Here is a 21,242-nt window from a genome sequence, read left to right as displayed (position 1 = left end):
GTGAGAGTCGCGGGACGACCCTGACAGAGCTGGAGGACCACCGCTTGGAAACGACTCTCAGCCATGTGCGGCCAGTAGGAGGGGCCATGTGCTGGAGGTGTTTGAGAAGGTGACGCCGTAAACGCGGACAGAGTGTCGCAAACCAGGTGTTTTTTTTTTTGCAAGGGAGGGGGGAGGAAGGTGATGTCGTAAAGCGGACAGGAGAAGGGAGGGGTGAGGAAGGGGTGAGGAAGAGGAGGGGGGGGGGGGGGGGGGACAGGAGGAGGAGGGAGGAGGTGACTCGCGAGCGGCTGCGCTTCAGACTCAGCGAGAGGATCATGGCGGATGGCCCCAGGTGTAAGCGCAGAAAACAGGCGAACCCGAAGAGGAGCAGCGGTAAGTCCGAACTCCTCCGTAACCGCCGCCGGGCGAGCCGGGCGGGCTGCCGGCGAGCTTTTCACTCGGTGAACTCCTTCTGGATACTTTTTGGGAGTGAGTTGAACCACGTTTCGGGGAGTTTTAATGTGTTCATACCCCAGTGTGGTGGTGTACCGTTATACCTGGCTGGCTTCTCTCTCTCCGCCTAGCGGTGCACGGTGCACGCCTCACAGAGTGAACCGTTATCCGGCAGTAATAATAACCCAAAGGAGCGCTCGATAGTTCTCCCGTGTTATTAGTTCCCATCACTTTGTTTCTCTACTTTTCTGCTACTTTTGCAACACTTTGGCGGCAGGTTGCGGGGCTTTCACACAACAACGTGGCCCGTTACGCGCAGTTTGTAGTTATGGTTTCTTTTTTTCTTTTTCAGGGCGAGGTTGTTGCGAGGTTAGTTTCATTGCTAACTTGCTGCTCACTCGGTCCCCCCGGATCGTACAGTTTCTCCCTCCCCGTTCACATTAATTCAACTTCATCGGTTTGTGTCGGTGGCCGGATGGGCAGTCGTGCTGTTGCGGTGAAAGCGTGCTTTTTTTTCTCTCGCATGGGGTCTGGTCTGGGTTCACCGCTGCTCCGGTGATGGCAAAGAGAGATGGGATGTTTATTTTATCTCCGTTTCACCCCCTCCCCGCCACTCCTGCAACACCACATGTTTTCCTAAGTTAAGGTAAGAATGGATGTTGTATTTATTTTGATCCTGCTGTAGCGTTGTGTCTTCGTGCATGCGTTTCCTCCTCGCGTGCACCACTTTAACTCTATTAATAGAGCGTGTTGTGTGTTTTGTTGTTGATTGTCTTGCAAATTGCCCGTTGTGCACATGTTCGACTGTTGCTCTTTGAACCTGTATTTTCAACCGTTGCATCTTTGGCATTATTAAAAATATATATATATGTTTTTCTAACATTAGTTTTGAATCACTTTATTACATAACATGCACTTTTAGTATGTATTTGTTTGTCAGTGTTGACATATTTACCAGATCTCTCTTAGTGGTATTTGTATTTGCTTTATAGTTGTAATAAGCCTCCTACAGGGCGTTTATAATGCTCTCAGAATAGGTGTTTGTGGGTTGGAGCATCCGTTCACACGATACGAGTGTTTTTAAGTCCACTTGATATGAAGTAAAGGATATAAAAACAGAATTCAGGTGAAGGCTGTTGTGATAGTTTTAAATGTACACAGCCTGAGCCTCTCATTGGACGGATCTTACCTGTACTCTCCCCCTCTTACATCGTGTCGGCCAATAAAAAAAGGTAACCCATATATTTATATATTTTTATTCACCGTTACGAGGCACAATGTGTGTGAGCCGAGGGGCTGGAAAGCACCTTTTTTTTTTCTTCTTCTTCTTCTTCTTCTCTCTCCTGGTGACGACACGACGGTGACTCTGTGCGTCCGTACAGGAGCCATCATCATCATCATCACCATCACCATCATCATGTTTACCTGAACGCGGATAACGGGGCTGACAAACGGCCTAGAAATAAACAGAAATAACACCTGCGGCTCTCCACCGTGGACGGAACAGGATCTGCTCTGCGTTTTCCTAAAGGCTCCGTGTCTCGTGAGGAGCCACAAAAAACCGCTCCAAATGTCAACTTGTGCAGGTAGAGATGATTTTTGTGTTTGTAGTTGTGCCATGCCAGCTTCTCATGGACGCTCGCCTCCCTTCATTCTCGCGGGATTTATCTCATCGACACGCATTTTTCTGACCCACTTGAGCATGTTTTATCTTCTCTTTTATCTGTGTTTTTTTATTTTTTTTGCGTGTGTGGATTGGTCGCCTTTTTTGGGGGGGGTCTCGTGCAGCTGTGTGCGAGACTCTGCACGTAAACCGAGCGGTGCATAAGGTGGTTTATACCTCCGTTATCCCCCACCCACCCCCCTCCACCGTGTGCAGTCACGGTGCGCATGGAGCTCACCGTTAAACCTCCCGTTTCCATCTATTGTGTTGCGGTAATTCGTTATACAATATCCTGAGCGGTGTGCAGGAAGGGAATGGCGGTCAGTAGCCTACCAATACTGCAGTGAAGGCGGGGTTGTTGCTTTTTTTTTTTTTTTTTTTTTTCTCCGGACCGGGAGACAGCCAGGTACGCAAGGTGATGCAACACCTATAAAGGTGTATTTTTCACCGTGATATATCCCAGCGGCGTGAGGCTCAAACACCGGACTGGGAGACTCCGGAGCGACTCGTTGGGTTTCATTTGACCAAACATGGAACGATAAATGAGATCAGAATGGCAAAACGGAGCGCGTCCGCGTGACGGGGCGCACACAATCAAGATGGCAAATAAAGGTGCTGTGATTCAGTGCGCGCGTCCTGCTCGTCTCCTTTTCCACCTGCCTCGATCCAAACGTGTTATTTCTTTATTAGTTCATTTACATGACACAGGCTGCTCGTTCACTCCTTTGGGTTTGTCAAAGATCTGACGAGCCAAACATTAGCCTGTGCTAATGTGCCACGACCTCCAGCCCTGACATCACCATGATGTGGCAAACAGCTGCTGATACCTTCAACTCTACTGCCACAAAAGATACTTAAGATACCTACTTAGGTTGTTGTTGGACACACTTTCTGTCATTTATTACAATATTAGTAAACAGACCGTAGAGTGGCAGTTATTTACCGATTAATCCGATATTTTCTCAATAAATTGATTTGTTATTTTCTATAAATTGTCAGATAATAGTAAAAAAAATGCCAAGACCAACAGTCTAACAGCCAAAGACATTCCGTTTATTATATATAACAAATCCTCACATTAGAGCAGCTGCAGCCAGAGAATGTTTTGCATCTTTCATTTATCGCTGATCAAAAAAAGCCAATAAATATCTTGCATTAAATCGACTGATCGACCACATTTCAGCTGTCCCAACACCTCACATGTCCCAGCGACTCACGAGAGAGTTCAGCTGAATTGTGTTGTTATTATGGGTTATGACGTGAGAACTTTATAGAGGCAAAGCATTACACAGAGGTGGACATTACACAGTAATCTATATTAAGAAAAGACTGACGGCTGTAGTGTACACGGTTCATAGCATCGTGAACGATACGTGTGAAGGTAACACTCAGACCCACAGCTGGTTGTTCTTGGGTCCAAACCACAGTGTCAAAGTTGGCCTCGCTTTTTATTTAGTGGTCTAAGTTGCCCAATTATGTTTTCGGGAACTAGAACTGTTAGCAAAATCATTATCGGACGGATTAAGTAATCTGCCATTCTTGCTTAGAGGCAACAAATGAATCCACTTCTAGTTCATGTCATTTAAGACAAACATGGTCTGCGCTCTTTGCCAGCGTTCATGCAGAAAGAAAATATTCAACTACCGCAGCAATCAGGTGTTAACATCCGTCTTCAGGGAAACCTTGTGTTTTTGGGGTCACTTCCTCTGGTTATGATGTCATTCATAGTGAGCTGCAGTTAGCTTGAGAGGAGGCTGGGACTCGTACATTTAGGCGTCTGCGCTGTGTCAGTGTGCCACCCAAGTTCAAATGGCTTTGCTCTCGTCCATCGAAAACCATCTGCCCCTAACCTCCCCGGTGTTAATGGCTGACAGTCGGTTGGCCTCGCTCTACTTCTTTACGGAGATGATTTCCCACCAGGCAGCAGCTGTAAACACGGCGCTATAAAAGCCCAGTAAGTGATGAGTGTCATCTAGCTATCGGCCTGCAGAGAACCCTGAACGGCGCTCACTTTTCTCTTACTCGACTTGTTTTTGCCTAAATAAAAAAGCTTTCCACACATTATTATCTACATTAGAGTGCGTTGTAGCAGCGTGTACAGTACATAAAACAGTTATTCCTGTGTTTAAAAAAAGATCCTTGATGAACTTTGTTTTTAGCTCCGCCGCCTGTTGACTGTCGGCGGTTCTTCTGTAAATGTCAGGTGTCGGCCCTCGGCGCGCTCCACCGCCGCCGCCGCTGCTGCCACTTTGGTCACGGCTTCGTCATCCAACGGCGTTCCTCTCGCTTCAAAGTGCTCCATGTTTGTGTGTGTGTGTACGAGCGCGCTCTCAGCTGGGCTGTAATCTAACACTGCAATTTAGGGACTACAGGAATGCAGCCTGGTGTTAACATACCTTGACAGGATAAACACAGCGGCCTGCTCCCAGACTTGGACTGCTCGTATACCTCCAAAGCCCTGCCAGGGCCCGGGGCCTTCACTGGGCTTTTGTAAGGAATATGGGAAGGGTGTCGTGTTATGTCAGTGTCGCTCACCAACGTGTGTGTGTACCCTCGAGGTGGAACAAATGTGTTGAATGCATCACCTTGCTCACAAAAGTTTTTTTTTTTAAAAGGGAGTATTTCAAATCCAGCATTGTTTACATGCTTGTTTACCAGCTGGCCGTCTTCTTCTGGGCCTTTGCTGCATTATCCTGGCATGTTATCGCCACCTGTGGGTCAGTGTTATAAGTGGACCTCGTGGTTGTGCACGAGATAAACAAAACAGAGAAAAGTAAAAATACATCAGCTCCATAGCACCACTAGAGGAGGAAACCTTTAAGTCTACGGTTCTCGAGCGGATGCCGTTCGTAAATACATGTTTTTCATTTTCACATTTGATGATTCTGAAGCCTTCACTCATTTAAATTGCAGATGCACGTTTGGTAGAATAGTATGGGGATTGTGTAGTGTTTATAACGTCTTCTATAAGTTACATCATGTCAGGGAAACAGACATTTGTTGATTTGAAAGTGCTTTGAATCACCGTGTTAAAGGAACCCTCCTGTCTCTTTGATAACGGGCTCTTTGATCAGCCTGCTGGTGTTTGATGCGATGAGATGACTGGTATTTATTCAGCTCTCCTCTGTAGATGCGTAATGCTCCATTAATGCCTCGCATGTTGTACAAGCAAGCTTTGCATCATCTTACGAGAACTACGGCAACCTCAGCCCCGTGATACACCGCGGCTTCGTACAATCGCACGCTCTTAAAAAGGCTTAAATCTAAACGCTGCGGCACGTTTTATAGTCCTTCATTCTTCTAGATTTGCATAAATGAAGCATTTTGTTGAGGTCAATTGAAAGGTGCTCCGGTTACAGTCGTCCTACGGAGCAGAGGAGTCGTGCGAGCGTCATATAAACTAGATTATATGATAACAAATAATAGCTGCTTGAGTGTTGTGTAATCAGTGAGTAAATGTAAGTAAATACAACTTGTTTTCACGCTCATCAACAGGGTAATGGGTCACTTGTGTGTTAGTCTTTGTGTAATGTAAATATGTATGTCCGTATGTGCCGTTGTTGTGTATTTGGGAGATGGCAGTGTCAGAAGGAAACGGTCCTGAGTGGTATTAGGAGTGGTTGTGGTCAACAGTAGCTGTTAATTGATCCATGACCATTGGTCATTCACGTTACTTTCTCCTTTTGCTGAAGAGCCTGGGGCTCTGTGAGTGTGTGTGTGTGTGTGTGTGTGTGTGTGTGTGTCCCTTGCACAAATGGGCCTGTGGAATGACAAAGCACTACAGGATGTCTTTAGCAAGTCAGCATTCACCCCTCCCATCGCCTTTTATGGTCCAGAGGGGGAGGTGCGTCCAGGCTAGTGATGCTACTGCTGTGACTAATTGAGCAGTGTGTGTGTGTTGGTGCGTATGCGTTAGCAAGAGAGAGAGAGAGAAAGAGAGAGAGAGAGAGAAAGAGAGAGAGAGTGAGTGTGTGTGTGTGTGTGTGTTAGCATCAAGGTGAGAAACAGCTACTTTGCTCCATGCTTTGCATAACAACAGAGGCCTGCTTGTTTGGATTTACATGCATTAACACGGTGCCTGTTAGGGGGAAAGAAAATCCGCGGTTCCTACTGGTGCTGTTGGGTTTCAGTTAGATGACGTCGGCCAATAAAAAGGCACCTTTGACAGATGAGACAGTTGAAGCACATGACTCAATACGGCCTAATTAAAGGCATACACACGTCCGCTTTAAACAATACACACTGGCAACTTTGGGTATTATTCAACTAAGTACACAGAATTATGGCTGACAAAAGTCACAGCTTCAGAGGAAAGGAGCGAGAGCGTTAGCTAGAGACGGAGCTCGTTATCATGCAGGTGTGACTTGCCCCCGCTGCTCGTGAACACTCGACATGAGAACTATTTTTAGTCGAGGTGGAGGGGAAATGGAGCGCTGCTGCCCTCTGATTCGACACGAAACCGAGAGCGACCAATTGTGTCGCGCAGGCATGCGCTGCACCGGGGAATCTAAATGAATCTGAAACATGTGTGGCTTTGGAAACTCCAAACTATAAGTTGTCTGTATCCGCGGTGTTGACAACACGGGCTTTAGAGCCTCCCCAGCCCTCCGCAGAGAGGTCAGAGGTCAATGGAGCAGCAGAGAGCACATGAGCCACATGTGCTCAGACGCACCGTGACTCAGTGAACCGCACCAGGATGCTCAGGAAAGTTAGTTTGGCGCATGTTTTCTGTGCGCATGAAAATTATAACAGATCATCATAAATCATTACAAAAAGGTAAACTGTGTCTTCACTGCACCATTGTGTCACTTTTTAAAAAGTCCCCTCTTCGCTGTGTCTAGTGTGCAGGACTAGAATTACAGTTCAAACTTTTAAGTGAGGTGGAAAGTGAGCTGTCTTTGTTATGCAACACTAGGCTGCAGAAATGGGTCTCGTCCCATATTCAAATGTTTCCCATAATGTCAGATCACAGAAGAGTGCTAATGTCTTTGCTTTCTGGATGATTTGAGAAAGAACTGCTGCAAATCAATGAAGCACAGTCAGCGTTTAAAGCTGCTGTGTCCCCGTTAAAGATACGTGCCATGCGGTGAATGAAGAGAGGAAGAAAAGATCCACTCTCTCTGTAGACGGCCGTGTTAAATTACAGTAATATCGCAGTAAAGCCAAATCCTCCTCTGAACTTCAAATGCCGTTCTGAAATTGATGTCATGAAGACAGAGTTTGCTCGCTGCCACCTACGCTCAAAACAAAAGTCAAATGTGGAACCAGAACTGAAATTTACCTCCAGCTCCACCGGTGCATGACATCTCAGAGGAACTGCCAACCTCGTATTAGCACTTTTCTTAAAAAGGTGGCCTAAGCCATTCAAGCACCTGCATATTCATGTGTTCAAGAGGCTCCCCGGAGCAGCTAGCGGCTAAAACTTTAATCTACACCGTGTGGCGCTAACCGAGGCTGAGCTGTGAAAGACGGCCTGTGGTGAAGGGAACCTGTTTATTCTGACCAGCATCCCCCCCGTGCATGTGTGTGTCTGTGTGTGTGTGTGTTAAAAGTTCCATATTTAAATGCATGTGTGCATTTGCATGAATGTTTAATGAGGTTTTTTTTACGTTTGTGTGATTGTGTGGGTTATGTGTGCATGCAGGCCAGTGTGTGTCAAAAGAAAGAGTCTCATTCAGAGAGGCAGTGGTGGTGGTGGTGGTGTGGGGGGGGCGGGGGGGGCGGCACTCTTTCACACTCAGCCGGTGGGAAACTCCTCTCCTTTGGTGGTGGTACAAATTTGCATATCCTGCACATCCTCCATTCTCTGCCGCCTGAGAAGCAGAGCAGAGGCCGCCAGCTCAGAGAGAACGCAGCCCGGAGCTGCCGCCTGCCCCCCGGGCTCTACACGGAGCCACAGCCACGGGCGCTGGAGCAGTGGAGGACAGGCCGAGCCGTCATCCCACGCATGTTGGTCACTGAAGTGGGGGTGACGCTCGCCTTGCGATGGGCTACTCACTTGTATTTCGCTTCCATTTAAATGGGGACACAAGAGAAGAGGGAAGGAGCGGAATAATGAAACGGATTCATAAAAGAAAACACAAGTTAAAAGATCAGCTCAGTAAATATTGTGTGTTATCAAACAGAGCTTAAACGACAAGCAAGCACAAGTTTATTTTATAGTTCCAGTTTCTCATTCGAGAGGATTTTCTGCTTTTCTTTGTCGTGTCGGATGGTAAACAGAATAGTTTTTAGTTTTAGTCATAAATGTGAAGATGTCTTTTCAGTTGCAGCCTTCGAATCGGAAGTTATATCGACTATTTGAACAGATAAATACCCATTCATCACACTGGAGGTTCTGTTTGTGATATTGGTTTAGAGTAAATGTGAATTATAAAACATTTAGGACCTGACCAGTGTAAATAATTGACGCTTGTTGGATTACTGATCCTGAACAGATAGCTTTATTTACCTCGACCAGGACTCTATTGAACTCAAGTTCTACAGTATGAAGTCATTTTAAGAGCGTTTATGCTCAAATGGCCCTTCACAGGAACCAGCAAAGATCTACAAAACCAAAGGGTTTGTGGGAGATTTCAAGATGTTCATGACTGAACAAAGCTTAAAAAAAAAGTTGAATGTAAAACCTACAGTAGGAGCTGGGGAGGCGACCTCCCAGCAGCCTCAGGAGACATAAATCATGAGCGGTGGACAGGTGGGCGAGGAGGGGCCCGGGACTCACTAAAGACCCCCCAGAGACCTCGGTGGGTCCAGCAGCAGCAGGACAGGTGGGAGTGGAATAGAGAATGAGATTAGAGTGATTCATGCTCCTCTCTCACACTGGAGCTGTGCCTCGTCTCTCATTATGGTGCGTCTCAAATGAGAGGACTCACTCGAGATGTAATTGGACAGAACTGTAGCGTGCTGCACTAAGAAAAGAGGCGTAATCACCTCAGTGTTCACAAAGTAGCTGGAAATCCAGATTTAAACACCTGACTTTGGTTGAAATCAACCACGCCCCCTCTCTGGGGGGGGGGGTTGTTGCAAGGCATTCTGGGAATAGTCTCTCTCTCGCTCTCTCTCTAAGTTAAACGAGCGGCGGTATATCTACGGGCCGCAGCACATTTCTGTAGGGGTGTATATTTCCGTGCTTTCTCATTCAAGTCACATCTCAGGAGGATTGGGAGGCCGTTGACCAAAAGGTTCGGCTGATTACTTCTCTGCAGTTGAGTTGGAGCAGAAAACAATCGCGTGGTTCTGTGAGCCCCCCCCCCCCCCCCCCCAAGGGAAATAAATGAGCGTGGCCGTCGGCAGGTTGTTGTCGCAGCATATCTGCATACAGTTTAAAAGAAACCATTTTCGTCATGTTAAATGTGAAGATTCGTGCTGTTTAGCTCTGCTTTACATCTTGTTGGTCGACAACAACAAGCATTTAGAAGACGTCACCTCTGGCTCTGGGACATCAGACGCACATGTTTTATTATTGTCTGATGTTTTATTGCTCCATTAATGGGAAATGAAAATATTTCAAGGACAGTTGTTGTTCTTGAGTGGGTCGCCTCATTGCCAGTGCTGCTATAGGTATTTAAATATCATTCAGTTATGCGTGGAGCTGTTGGCTACCAATGATCCCGCTGTAAACGCTGCATCACTACACTGTGGTTCTGTGGACGTTGTACCGATTGGATTCTGTCTCTGCGTCCCTCCTCCGCCCTGAAGGATGAGATGCGAGGCTCCTACAAAATGGGAGAGGAAGTGGAGCACCCTTCTTTCGCTTGCAAACAGAATCTATTCAGATCCGTTGATAAACTGTCAGTGTAGATTTGGATTTGTGTGTTGACGCAGAACATTAGGAGTCGTCTCCTTTTTTAAAAGCGTGTAAGCGAAGCGCACCGTCGGGTGAAAGAGAGGCGGAGAGAAAGGGAGTGTTGTTATTGAATTACAGGTGATGGCTGCTAATTGGGCCCTCCAGAGGTTGTGTGTGTGTGTGTTTGGTGTGAGTGTGTGTGTGTGTCTGGCTCAAGGGATGCAGAGTAGATGAAGCTGTTAGGGTAAAGTGCGAGGGCCCCAGTGCGCTCCCTGAGTGCTGCGCTTTAGAGGCCGTCCTGTCCCTGCGGAGGGCAGCGCTAATGGAAGCCACCCGGCCCTGATGGATTACACCCAGACGGGATGGATGGATGGATGGATGGAGGGCCCACGGAGCCGCCGGTGATGCTGCTGTAATGGAGGCGGCTGCTGAGATCCAGAAGAGCGCTCGCTCTCTGATGAGCTGCGGGCGCGAAGCAACACGTTTGCACCGGAGCTGTGACAATAACCGCGTTACCTCCATGCAGGGTGTCGGCAGGGCCCGAAAGCCACATCTCTAAACACAAACATAGATTAAGAGTTCAGGATATTTATTAAGCAACAATACCAAATATTTACTGTTCCAGCTTCTCTAATGTAAAGATCTGCTGATACTTAATCCCAATTATGGGTTTAGAATTGTTTGTTGGACAAAACAAACTAACTGAAGAGACAAACTTGGGCTCTCAGAACTCGTCACGGACATTTTTCAAACCTCATAGTTCAGATGTTTTTGCCGAGTCATGACTGAGTTGGTGGAGCTCTATTATAAAGAATTGCCTCCATGTTTTTCCAGAGAAATGACTTGACCGTGATGTTTTCACTAAATGAATATTCAGTGATGATGTGTGGTTTCTGTGCATCTCTCTGGCTGAGATAATGGCACCAGCAGGTGCATTTAGATTATAGATTAGTTAGATCGACACGTTTCTAATCGATCTTATCGATTGTGAGTTATTCTAGGTTTCATGCAGATGGGAATTGAATATCTTTGGGTTTTAGACACACAAAAAAGAACAAATTTACAAGTTTACTATTTGCTGATTTTTTATTTATTTTAATTAGCAGATTAATCGAGAGAATAACGGGCGGATGAACCGATGATGCACTTCATCTCTCAGCTCTCGTGGAGTTTCATGGCTAGTGCGTTTTGCTAACAAGGCATTTAGGATAAAAGCAATGTTTCTGCCCCGTTTTCACTGCATTTCTTCTTGCATTCATCATGACATCCAATTAGCTTTCCGTCTGTAATTGTTATTCTTTTTCCCGCTGAGCGTTCAGGATCTCTGCCGTCGCCGAGAAGGCCACCGTGTTTATCCACTTTGCTGGATTTCTGTTGATCAAAGCAGTTCTGGCTGCAGCGTGACTGCTGAGATGTGGACAAACGCCGCCGCAGGCTCTCTCATCATTCTGTTCTCTGCGTCCTGCCGCTCGGTTGGATTTTGGCTCCCTCTGCCTTCGCCGGGGGAAACCTGTGGCGTAAAATCCTGACGCACCTTCTTCTTCTTCTGCGTTCTTTTTCCGTGTGCTGCATGAGCGGACATCAGAGCAGCCGTCTGTCAGGCCATCTGAATCACCACACTCGTCTCTGTCCCCGGGCCTCGCTGTTAAAAGGGTTATCAACCATACATAATTATTGTGTGTGCGTGTTTTGGGATCGATTGGCTTGTTTACTTTGAAGGAGGCGTGTCTGTTATGGCAGGAAGTGAGTGACGGGGTCTACTGTGTGTCCTCACAGGGGTTCCTCTGTTATAGTGCTGCAGCAGCGGTGGGTGGGGTCATTGTGCGGCCCTGTTGTGACCCTCTGAGTGCAAACATTTCGGTTTTATTTACTTCATTTTTAATATAAAAGCTGACGTTCTTAAAAGGTACATCGTCCCTACATTGACGTCTCTTTTATTGGTGCACCAGTGCTCAGGGAAGCTGTGGTCAACTGTCATCTCTGTCTATAGTTACCTCTCGTTTCTTTTGGCACTGACCTGTTGGAAATTTGAAGATTTCGACCGTGGTCTCAAAACGTTGGGTTCAGACGGTGTCACTCCAAATTAGCTGTTGACTTTGGAAACCCTCAGCCGGAGTAGTCGATGGGCAAAGAGTTTCATTTCCTGCCTTCATCAAGTGTGTAACCGAAGCAGAACTTTTGGCCGAGCTGCTGTTTTTCCTTTTTTGGGTTATCGGTGTAAGAGAATTGGCACAGGTGCTGCAGCTTTTTTTACGCCTCGACCGGGTTTCATCAACGGCGCCGTTTGTTTCCCCCTCTGGCTCTCATGCAGCAGGCATCTTAATGTGAGCTCAGAGACACTTGGAGTTCATCTCACCAGCCTGGAGTGCGCTTGTGATTGGCTCATTAGTCACCAGTCGCTTCGCCTCGTAACAGTCGGCGGCAGAGGTCCCCCGAAACGCAACAAAACAGCCATTTTTTACAGCCTAAGATCAAAATGATGTTCTCTCTGCACACCGGACTTCAATATTTGTTCTACCTGTTCCCTATAGAGTAAGGTTGATGTTGCTGGAACAAAAAAGTCAGAACTCAGCTGCGAGGGCACAAACTAGATTCATCTTGTATCTTCAAAAAAGACAAACACGTTTTGGAGTTAATGACTTAATATTGTTAGTCGCAGCCCGAAAATGTGACAGAACTCTCAAAATAAGCTCTGAGCTGATTTTGGAACAGGAAAATGCTGAAAACAAATGAATCTAAAAAAGGATAAGTGTGACTGTGGAAATATGTTCATCGGACGTGACCGAACGTTTTCCTCCCTTGAGTTTGACTTTGTTCTCCGGTCTGTGCCGATCCATCCCACAAGTTTATTCATCTCCATATTGTCCTCAACACAGCGCATAAATACAGCTGAAAACAAGCAGAAAGTTTAGAATTTGCTGCATAATATATATATATATATTATATACACACACACACACACACACACACACACCCTGCCCAGCGTAGCAGGTGTTTCTGGGCTTCAGCCCCATTACCAGTCTCATAAATACCACCTGACACCGGTACAGCGGGCAGGCTTCGATATAAAACTCTCCTCCCGTGGCGTGAGCATGCAGCCTTTCAGCACAATTATATTATAGCACACTTCAGGGGGGGGGGGGAACCAGCTCGGCCTCCTAATGGACCGAGCTGGTCTGAGCGCGCATGCTTTCTCTCACACTGACTTCCAATTGCAGCTGTTTTTATTTCCGTACAAACCGATGTTTCTTAAACGCGCGGCGTGACTTCATTTGACCTGCATCGACCGTAGTTGACTCCTTATTTCAAGTTATTTTTAAAAGTGGATGCGTAACGTCCAACGTGTTCATTTGAGACTTTAACCTCGGCCAATAAACACACAGTCTCTTAAATACACACACACACACACACACACACACTCGGGAGCATTAAGTGTGCATCAAATGTAATGGTGCTCATTGGAGAAAAGAAACGCATCAGAAAGGCCAAGGTGTTCTGGAGTTGAATCCCTCTGCAACTTAAAGCGTGGTTGGAAGGTGTTGGACCTATAATTATTTGCCAGGCGTCCACTTTGTGCAGACACACCTGCGCAGTGTGTTTTCTGTTTCGCCGTCTCGCCTGGATGACATTTCAGCCGAGCGGCGATCTGAGCGTGCTTGACATTTTGCTAAACTGCGTTCGGAAAAAGGTTCCTGCCTGTCCCTGTGTTTTCCTTCCCTTCCTCCCTGCATTGTGTGACTGGGTAAACAGGCGCACACACACACACACACACACACACATACATCCTCTCAGACTACCTATACATCTGGGGAGTTTGCTTTGTACGCCTGCAGGCTCAGGATTATGCCTTTGTCTTTGCTGCGTACAGCAGCCTTGAGTTGTTTATTTTTTTGATGTGTTCCCCAAACACACCTGTAAAGAAAAAGTAGGTTAGCATCTCATTATGCTCTCAAAGCGGGTCGGCATTTTCTCAGTCTGTACATGAAGTTTTCTGCCGCTTCTTCTGTCTTGTGCCCAGACATGAGGAGGAGTTGTGCAAATGCACCAAATAGGACCGTTTGATCCGTTTGCATGTAAGTTGAGAAACCAAAAGCTAATCTGAGGCCGTTGCTCCCGGATAGTGCTCTGAAGACCAAAGTGATCGCTGTAGCGAGGTACAGTTCTCTGTTCAGCCCAGAGGTTTTATTTGAGCTTTTAATCTCAACAGCTGAAAGCATATGTAGATCCCCCCCCACACTCAGACATGAAGCCTTCCATCTGCACTGCCAGCTCCGTGGTGCCCGGGCACAGACTCATCTTCCCAGCGTGACGGCTCCCCTCGCTGACAGCCGCTCAAAGCCAGCTAGCTCGCCGTCAGGCATCCAGACGGCGGCGGCGGCGGCGGCGTGGTCTTCATTTAGCGGAGGACAGAAGCGCCACGCCGGGCCAGGCTACGTGCCAGAGAGCGCTCACGGCCGCTGCCAGCTCCTGACATACAGTAGGCGGGCAGTGCCAAAAATACAGCGGTGTGATTAGAAGCAATACGATGTAAGACGGTGGGATGGTGTGAAGTAGCCCGCTGGATTTGGAGATATCGTTAGTGGGGAAAGCAGGAGGAGGAGGAGGAGGAGGAGGAGGAGGAGGAGGAGGAGGAGGAGGAGGAGGATGAGGAGGAGGAGCAGGAGGCGGCTCTGTCTGCTCTTCATCTGTGGTCTGATTTGGGAGTTATGCTGCTGAGTGGACACACAGACCCATTCAAGAGGACCGGTTCATTGCCAAGGAGGTTTCACATGCAAAGATCTGGTTTCTTCATGTGGATGACTATATAGTACAAACTCGGTTATTCGATAAATGCTTTAATGAAATCAGTCAGACAAAACATCTTGAGCTTCTCTAACGATAATCACGAGACGGACTTCAGCGAATCGGTTGATTCGATTTGCTCGAACGTCGGCGTGACTTTTAAAACATGGAGTCCATCCGCACCCACCTCCTCCGAGCGGTTGGACCAGGACGCCAAGCAGGAGAGAGACATGAATAAATCAGACTGCACCGGAAGGTTTTTGTCTGCCGATATCCAAACACACACCTCCAGCGATAACACTCCCCTTTGCCATTAATGAGCGATGTATTGAAGACACGCAAAGAGATATTAGAACGCAGAATACATCTTTTATTTCATGTTTCGGTAGGTAAACGTAACTGCCATCGTGTCGTTACCTCAGCTCATGTCTCACTGAGAAAGGTGACTGTGTACTTTTATCTTCAAAGCAAAACCTTTTGACTGACAGCTAGACTCAGACTACCGAGGTCAGCAGTTATCCAAGAGCCTTTGTGAGCCGACGGCAGTGGCCTACGTGTGCTCCGGCATGGTCGCCCCTGCGAGCTCAGGGCAGATCCGCGTGAGGCGCTGGTCTTGTCTGGAGTAAAGCTGAGCGCTTAGTTTAGCGTGGCCAGGTGAAGCAGATACAGAACAGCGCTCACGGCGGTACACACTTCCCCCACGGGCTGCAGCTTGTGTTGCAGACACAGCAACTAAAAAAAACCCCACACAGATGTCATGTTTTCCACATCACAATGCTCAGCTTTTTACTGATGCTAAGTAGCTCTTTGTGCTCGAAGAAGTCTACAGAACAGTTCTCCGACCCCATTCCCCGAAGAGTTTTCTGCCAAACAGAGAGAGAGAGAGACTGTGTGTGATATGAATACTGAGCAGCTGAGAAAAGGAGGAACATTTAGTGGAGCCGGTAGCGAGTATGAGATCATGACCACAGCAGTGCAGACGTACCTGCTGGGGCATAAATCAGGCCTCACAGAGGTTATTATTGATAGGGTGGAAGTGTTTTCTCCTGTCGAATCTTTCCGTGACCAAAGTAAAGGAGAGGAGAGATTCGTTTAGAGACGCTTTTATTTTCAAGCTCGCTGCCAAAAACAAGTTTGTTGGCTTAAAAGTAAAACCAACTGTTGGAGGTTTTCTGCTCCCCCTCATGATCGTACTTTGTAAAACGTTGTATTTGTGAGGGATAAACCGCAACCGTCTGCTTTTTGCAGATGAGAATCATTGTTCAGAAACCTGTGCACCTGTCAGACGTTCAAACAGGGACAGAATGGGTTCTCTGTGGTTTATTGATCCGGTGTGTACGATCAGCGGAATGCTTCCACATTACCCGATTGCCTCGAGGATATCCTCCGTTTGGCACCCGTGAAAGAGAAAGTAGGGCCTAATGGATATTAAATTAGTCCTTGTCCAAAATTGAAAACACATCACGAGTTGCAACTAAAGCATGTCTGGAAAAAAAAAAAAAAGAAAAGAAAAGAAATCCGGATTGAAACACAAGATGCGCTGGAGGTACCGGAGTCCTCTACTCTGCACTTTAGCCGCCATTTGATGGTCTCGGAGGCTCCATCTCCCCCATTATGGTTTACGATCAATCATTATATTATAAATGGGTTTTAAGGCCGCAGCAGGCGGGGGTGCAGCTCACGGAGGAGACGGGAGTGTTATGTGCGATTAAAGACTTAATAGGTGAACCTGGATGACATTTTCAGTGCGATAACCCCGACAGTCTCGGGCGTAAAAAGGTCAACGGAGACAATATTAACACGCCGGGGAGACAACCAAGCAGAAGTCAAGCACCGCCAGTGTTTCTCCGAACAATTTGTTTTTCACTTTCCTGTGAAGAGTCAAACTGTCCTTGTGGGTTTCCACGCAGCTCCTCCTCCTTTTCTTTCTCCCCCTCGCTGGTTTGATCACTCTGAGCCCCCTCTGGTGAAGCTAGGCCTGAGTGAGAGGATATTAACCTTGTTGCACCTACCGAAGATCAACCCAACCCCCCACTCAGTGTTTACGGGGAAAGATGGAGGACAGAGAAGAGGAAAGAGGGGGGGTTGTGTTAAAAAGATCACGAAGCAGCACTTATTATTTCCCTGATTAATCAATAAACTATTTGGTTCGCGTTAAAGCGGCAACAAATAATCGATTAGTCGATCCAAAGGGGAAGTATCTGGATAACGGAGGAATCTTTCCTCAGTTTCAGGCTCATTCGTTTTGGATTTGCTGCTTTTCTTCGTCTTATGTGATCTGAAATTGATTATTCTTTTGTTTTTCTTACTGTCGGTTGAACCAAAGTGACATTGAAGTTCCGGCGTCTTGGAGCTTCTGTACTGTGACGTGTTCCCAGTGAAACGGAGATGGATTACCAATGGGATGCCGCTTCAAAAAGGGGGCGGGGCTTATCATTTACTGCAAAGGACCGTGGCACCGCCCTTGTTGCTAAAAGTGGCAGATTGATTGATGGATAGATGTCATGATGTCATTGATTGTAATTGGTGGGCGCTAGCTTACATAAGCACTTTGATTTTGGTTTAAAAATATGTAAATATGTATATTTCTGTGAATTTGTTGCTTAATTAAATAATTGATTAAACGATAATCAAGAACATATTCAAAATCCCACGTTGATACATTTGTCTAGTTTACTGACCAACAGTCCAAGTTTAGCTCAGTTTAGCATCATCGAAGACGCAGACGAGCAGTGAACCCTCACACTTGAGGACCAGGGATTGACGAAATCAATCATCAAAATAGTTCCAGACGGATGATTTCAGCTCTGCTGACAATATGTAAAAGATTGTACATGACAATACAGACTATTAGCTCATCTGTTTTGCTTCAGCAGCATCACTAACAGGATCACAAACCACATGAATGAAGTATAATAAGAGTGAGTGTGTTTACAGGTGACACGATGCACGCAGAGTACAAAGATAACAGAATAAACAGACCCAGGGATCGCCGGCCGACACGAGGTAGACGGTGAAATGACTCATTTAAAATAGAGCGTGGGTGGTTCACTGTTATGTCGTCGCGCATGCTCTGCCTCTCCCCCGGAGATTCTGCTCAAATTGTACCAAAGTGCAGCACAAAAGTCTCACATTTATTTAATTAAAGCCCCGCTGAGAGTCTGATGTCGTACATAATATTCACCGTCTAATTACACGGCTGCTCTCGTTCAGCTTTCATTTCCTCGTCAACCGCGAGGTATTGTGTCAGACCTTTTCTTTTCTCCAATCCAAGTTTACTCAGCACACAAGCTCGGCACAGACTACAGCCCACTTCACATTCATTCTGACCTGGGAACAGCACTCACTGAGAACTTGGGAGAAGTTTATAACCTGCTGGAAAAAAAGGCATGAAAGAAAGTTCAGGACTTTTTTATAAAAAGGCACGGAGGCGCTGTCTCAGAATAGTTCTTCAGTGCTTTTCACGCCTTCGCTAGTTTTGATGATTTATCACAGTTGTCATCCGCTTCAATGACGAGCTGCTCTCTGAATATTCTTCTTTTTAATGTTTGATATGAAAGCGATCAGCTGCCGACAGCGTGCAGCGATCCACCTGACAGACCTGATGCGGGAGATGTCACATGGCGAACCATGTGAATGACCCATTAGTTTCATTGCACAGTTTTGTCTTAAACAAACACAGCGATGACCTAGATTTGCTCCCACCAATAGCTGTCACTCCAGCAGAACAACGGAGGCTCCTAAAGGATGCAAACACAAATCCCCAGAACCTCTGGTGCTTCATTAAAGTGTCATCCGCTGCACGTCAGCCTGCCGGTTGTTTGTTGTGTCGCTGCGTCTGTTTACGGCGGGGAAAGTGACGCGTAGGCGCATTTCAGAGGGAATCCTGCTGGATAATAAGCCTCCAGAGTCAGACCGGGTGCACATCTGGAGCCGTGTGTGTTTTTATGGTGACACTTTTTAAGCATTTAGCTAACGCTCATATCCTGATTGATTTGGGTTGAGTTGAAAGAGAAGAAGAATTCTGTCTTCATGAATCAACAGAAATAGAAAAGCTGGCGCGAAACAATCTGAAATCAGCTGGTTTCAGTGGAACAATCGTACATGAACTTCTCTACCCGACCTGTCTGCTGGCCACCTGCTGGCCTGAGAGGGATTCACCAAACATGTGGATTTAAAGGCCAGTCGTGATACATAATAGATCTGAAACTTCTAGCTCCAAAGAAAAATAACTAACTTTTATCGATTTATAATTTCATGCCAAAGAAATTCGAACGATTTGCTGCGTCTCAAAATGTGAGACGACAGCACGAGAAATGTTAAAGTCACAGGAAGTACATCGTATATCCATGATGTCTAAGCTGCAGTAATATTATATCACAAAGGGTCGTTGGTAGTAAACCAGGAACACTGTAGTGCAGTCTGTGTACTAACACTAGTACTGGTCTACAGTATGTATGCCAGCCAGGTACTATCTGCGTTTGTTTTAGTAGTTGTTACCCATGTAAAAAAAAAGCACAATTTTAATTGATTGATTTTACATTGTTTGGGGTTCGTTCCGCCTTGTTATATTTGCAATAGTTTTTTTCGGTTCCGCCATTTTGGTAGCTTCCTCCCGGATGTGTGCTGATGGTCGGGGACCTGGTGGCTACGTTTCTATAGCAGGAAACGTCCTGAACACAGCAAAATAATTAAATAGGGACAGATGGCAGGCTCCACCTCACACTTCTACTGGGTCATAGGTGAGGATTGAAAAGGATTATTTTTGTACAAGTCTTTGTTGTTTTTAGAAAGAAAATCCTCTTTCTGCCTTTAAAATGCTGTAGTTTAAATGTTGAGCCAGCGTGCGGGAGTTTTTCCAGCACATTCTTACAGACGACTCGGGCTGGAATATACAAAATGTCACGTAATGTGACGCCGCGGTGTAGAATTGTGTCGGTGCTGATGCCACCGGGGAAGATCCCTCCGCTGCTGAATAAACCGATTCACATCCAAACGAATGGATTCAGGAGCGGCTCCAACGCCACGCATTGTTGCATTTGCAACCACAAGATAGCTGCCCCGCTTTCTTCTCTCCTCTAGTGCGTCATGTGGTTAAAAGGCCATGTGCTCCGAGTTTCTCCTCCCCCAGCCTCCCCCTCATCCTCCTCCCCCTGATGGCGGAGGCCTCTCCACGCTCGGTCTCTGCTCGTTCTCAGTCAATGGGCACCAGCGGCCGTGTGGCGACCTCTCCGACCTCTTTAGCGCTGATTGGTGCAGCATGGCTCTTGGCTTGGCTGCACCCTCTCCTCTCCTTCCCTCTGGTGTTACACTGAAACATGGCTGCTCAGTGGGTGGGGTGTGTGTGTGTGTGTGTGTGTGTGTGTGTGTGTGTGGGGGGGGGGGGGGGTTAGCAGAAGCCGTTGGTACCCATCAGCATGGTGGTCGCCAGCTGCACTCTGTGCTCATTGACAGACACATAAATAGGTTTTGATATACATAAATTGCACTTGATTCTAAGACACGTTCTATCGTCGGTAATTACCAATCATCAACTCGCACTCCAGGTTAAAAGCTCTTTATTATAACAATGCATTAAAAAAACTAATCACACACAACACACAAACGTGTATTTTGATTTACAGTTTATTGCGTTCTTCACTGCATCCAGTGAGCAAGAAGAGTTAACTTCCTGCCATAATGTAAAGTAAGGGATAAGATTAATTATAATGATGTATTCATGTGTTTATGGATTACTTGATAACTAACAGAAACTACTACTGAGGCACACACAGCATGGTTTAAACTGAAATATGAGGAGAGAACCTTTAGAGTGCAAAGAGCTTGGAAAGAATTGACCTCAGAACCTTAAAAGAAGGTCTTGCATCGAACAGAATAGAAAACATTAAAGCCGACCTCACGTATCGATCTGAACATGTGCAAGAAAATATAGCCGATTCACAGTCGAAGAAGCTCCATCTCCAGATGTCCTTTAGTGACACTAATGTCATCAGAACAGGGCTTTCTTTCCTCTGCTCTGGTCCAAGCTGCATAAAACAAATGTTGGACTGCAGCAGTGTGGTCCACAAGGCTGTGTGGACTCTGTTTCCTGACCTTCTCCTGCTGCGGGTGCCAGATCTCGTCTTCTTTGGAGCATAATTAGCCTTTGCTCCTCAACAGTGTTTTCAGTAAACTAATGGAAGGTCTGGAGGCTGGCTTCACTGCAAACCTTTAAGATGGCTCTCTAAATCTCTCTCCTTTTTGCGCCTGGCAGGATCTTTATGTACAACTGTGTGCGCGTCCTTGAATCCGTCCGTTTGGTGGCCGTGCTTGTCGAGTGTATTTTAGAGGTTCGGTGACTCCGGGTGAGTCAGGCTTTCCAGTAAAGTGAAGCTGAGAGGGCTCACTGCTCTCCAGGGAACAGGAAGAGCAAGTCGCTGCAATGGAAGTGTAGGAACATTGTCTCATTAAAACCTGGCATCATTTAGTCAGGAAGTTTATGCATCATCTGTCCAGAAACAAAACTACCTCCGTCACACGTGCAGGTCATAGGTTCTGAAGTGTGATACAAGCCTGCTATGAGCTAACTATCATTAG

General features: G+C 46.5%; 1 protein-coding gene across 1 annotated transcript in view; it reads left to right on the top strand.

Moving 5' to 3' along the window:
* Positions 1-317: 317 nt before the first annotated feature.
* Positions 318-21,242, top strand: part of zeb1a (zinc finger E-box binding homeobox 1a) — a gene marked incomplete at its 5' end in the record, with an annotated part of 52,160 nt that continues 31,235 nt past the window's right edge. The window contains one exon of the mRNA XM_079172930.1: positions 318-375. Within this exon, the coding sequence (XP_079029056.1) occupies positions 318-375 (58 nt within the window). The remainder of the gene's footprint in view (positions 376-21,242) is intronic.

Source organism: Pholis gunnellus (genome assembly GCF_910591455.1).
Source record: "Pholis gunnellus genome assembly, chromosome: 14".
Taxonomy (NCBI): domain Eukaryota; kingdom Metazoa; phylum Chordata; class Actinopteri; order Perciformes; family Pholidae; genus Pholis; species Pholis gunnellus.
Note: the sequence above shows the minus strand (reverse complement) of the source record. Positions and strands in the feature narration are given on the sequence as shown.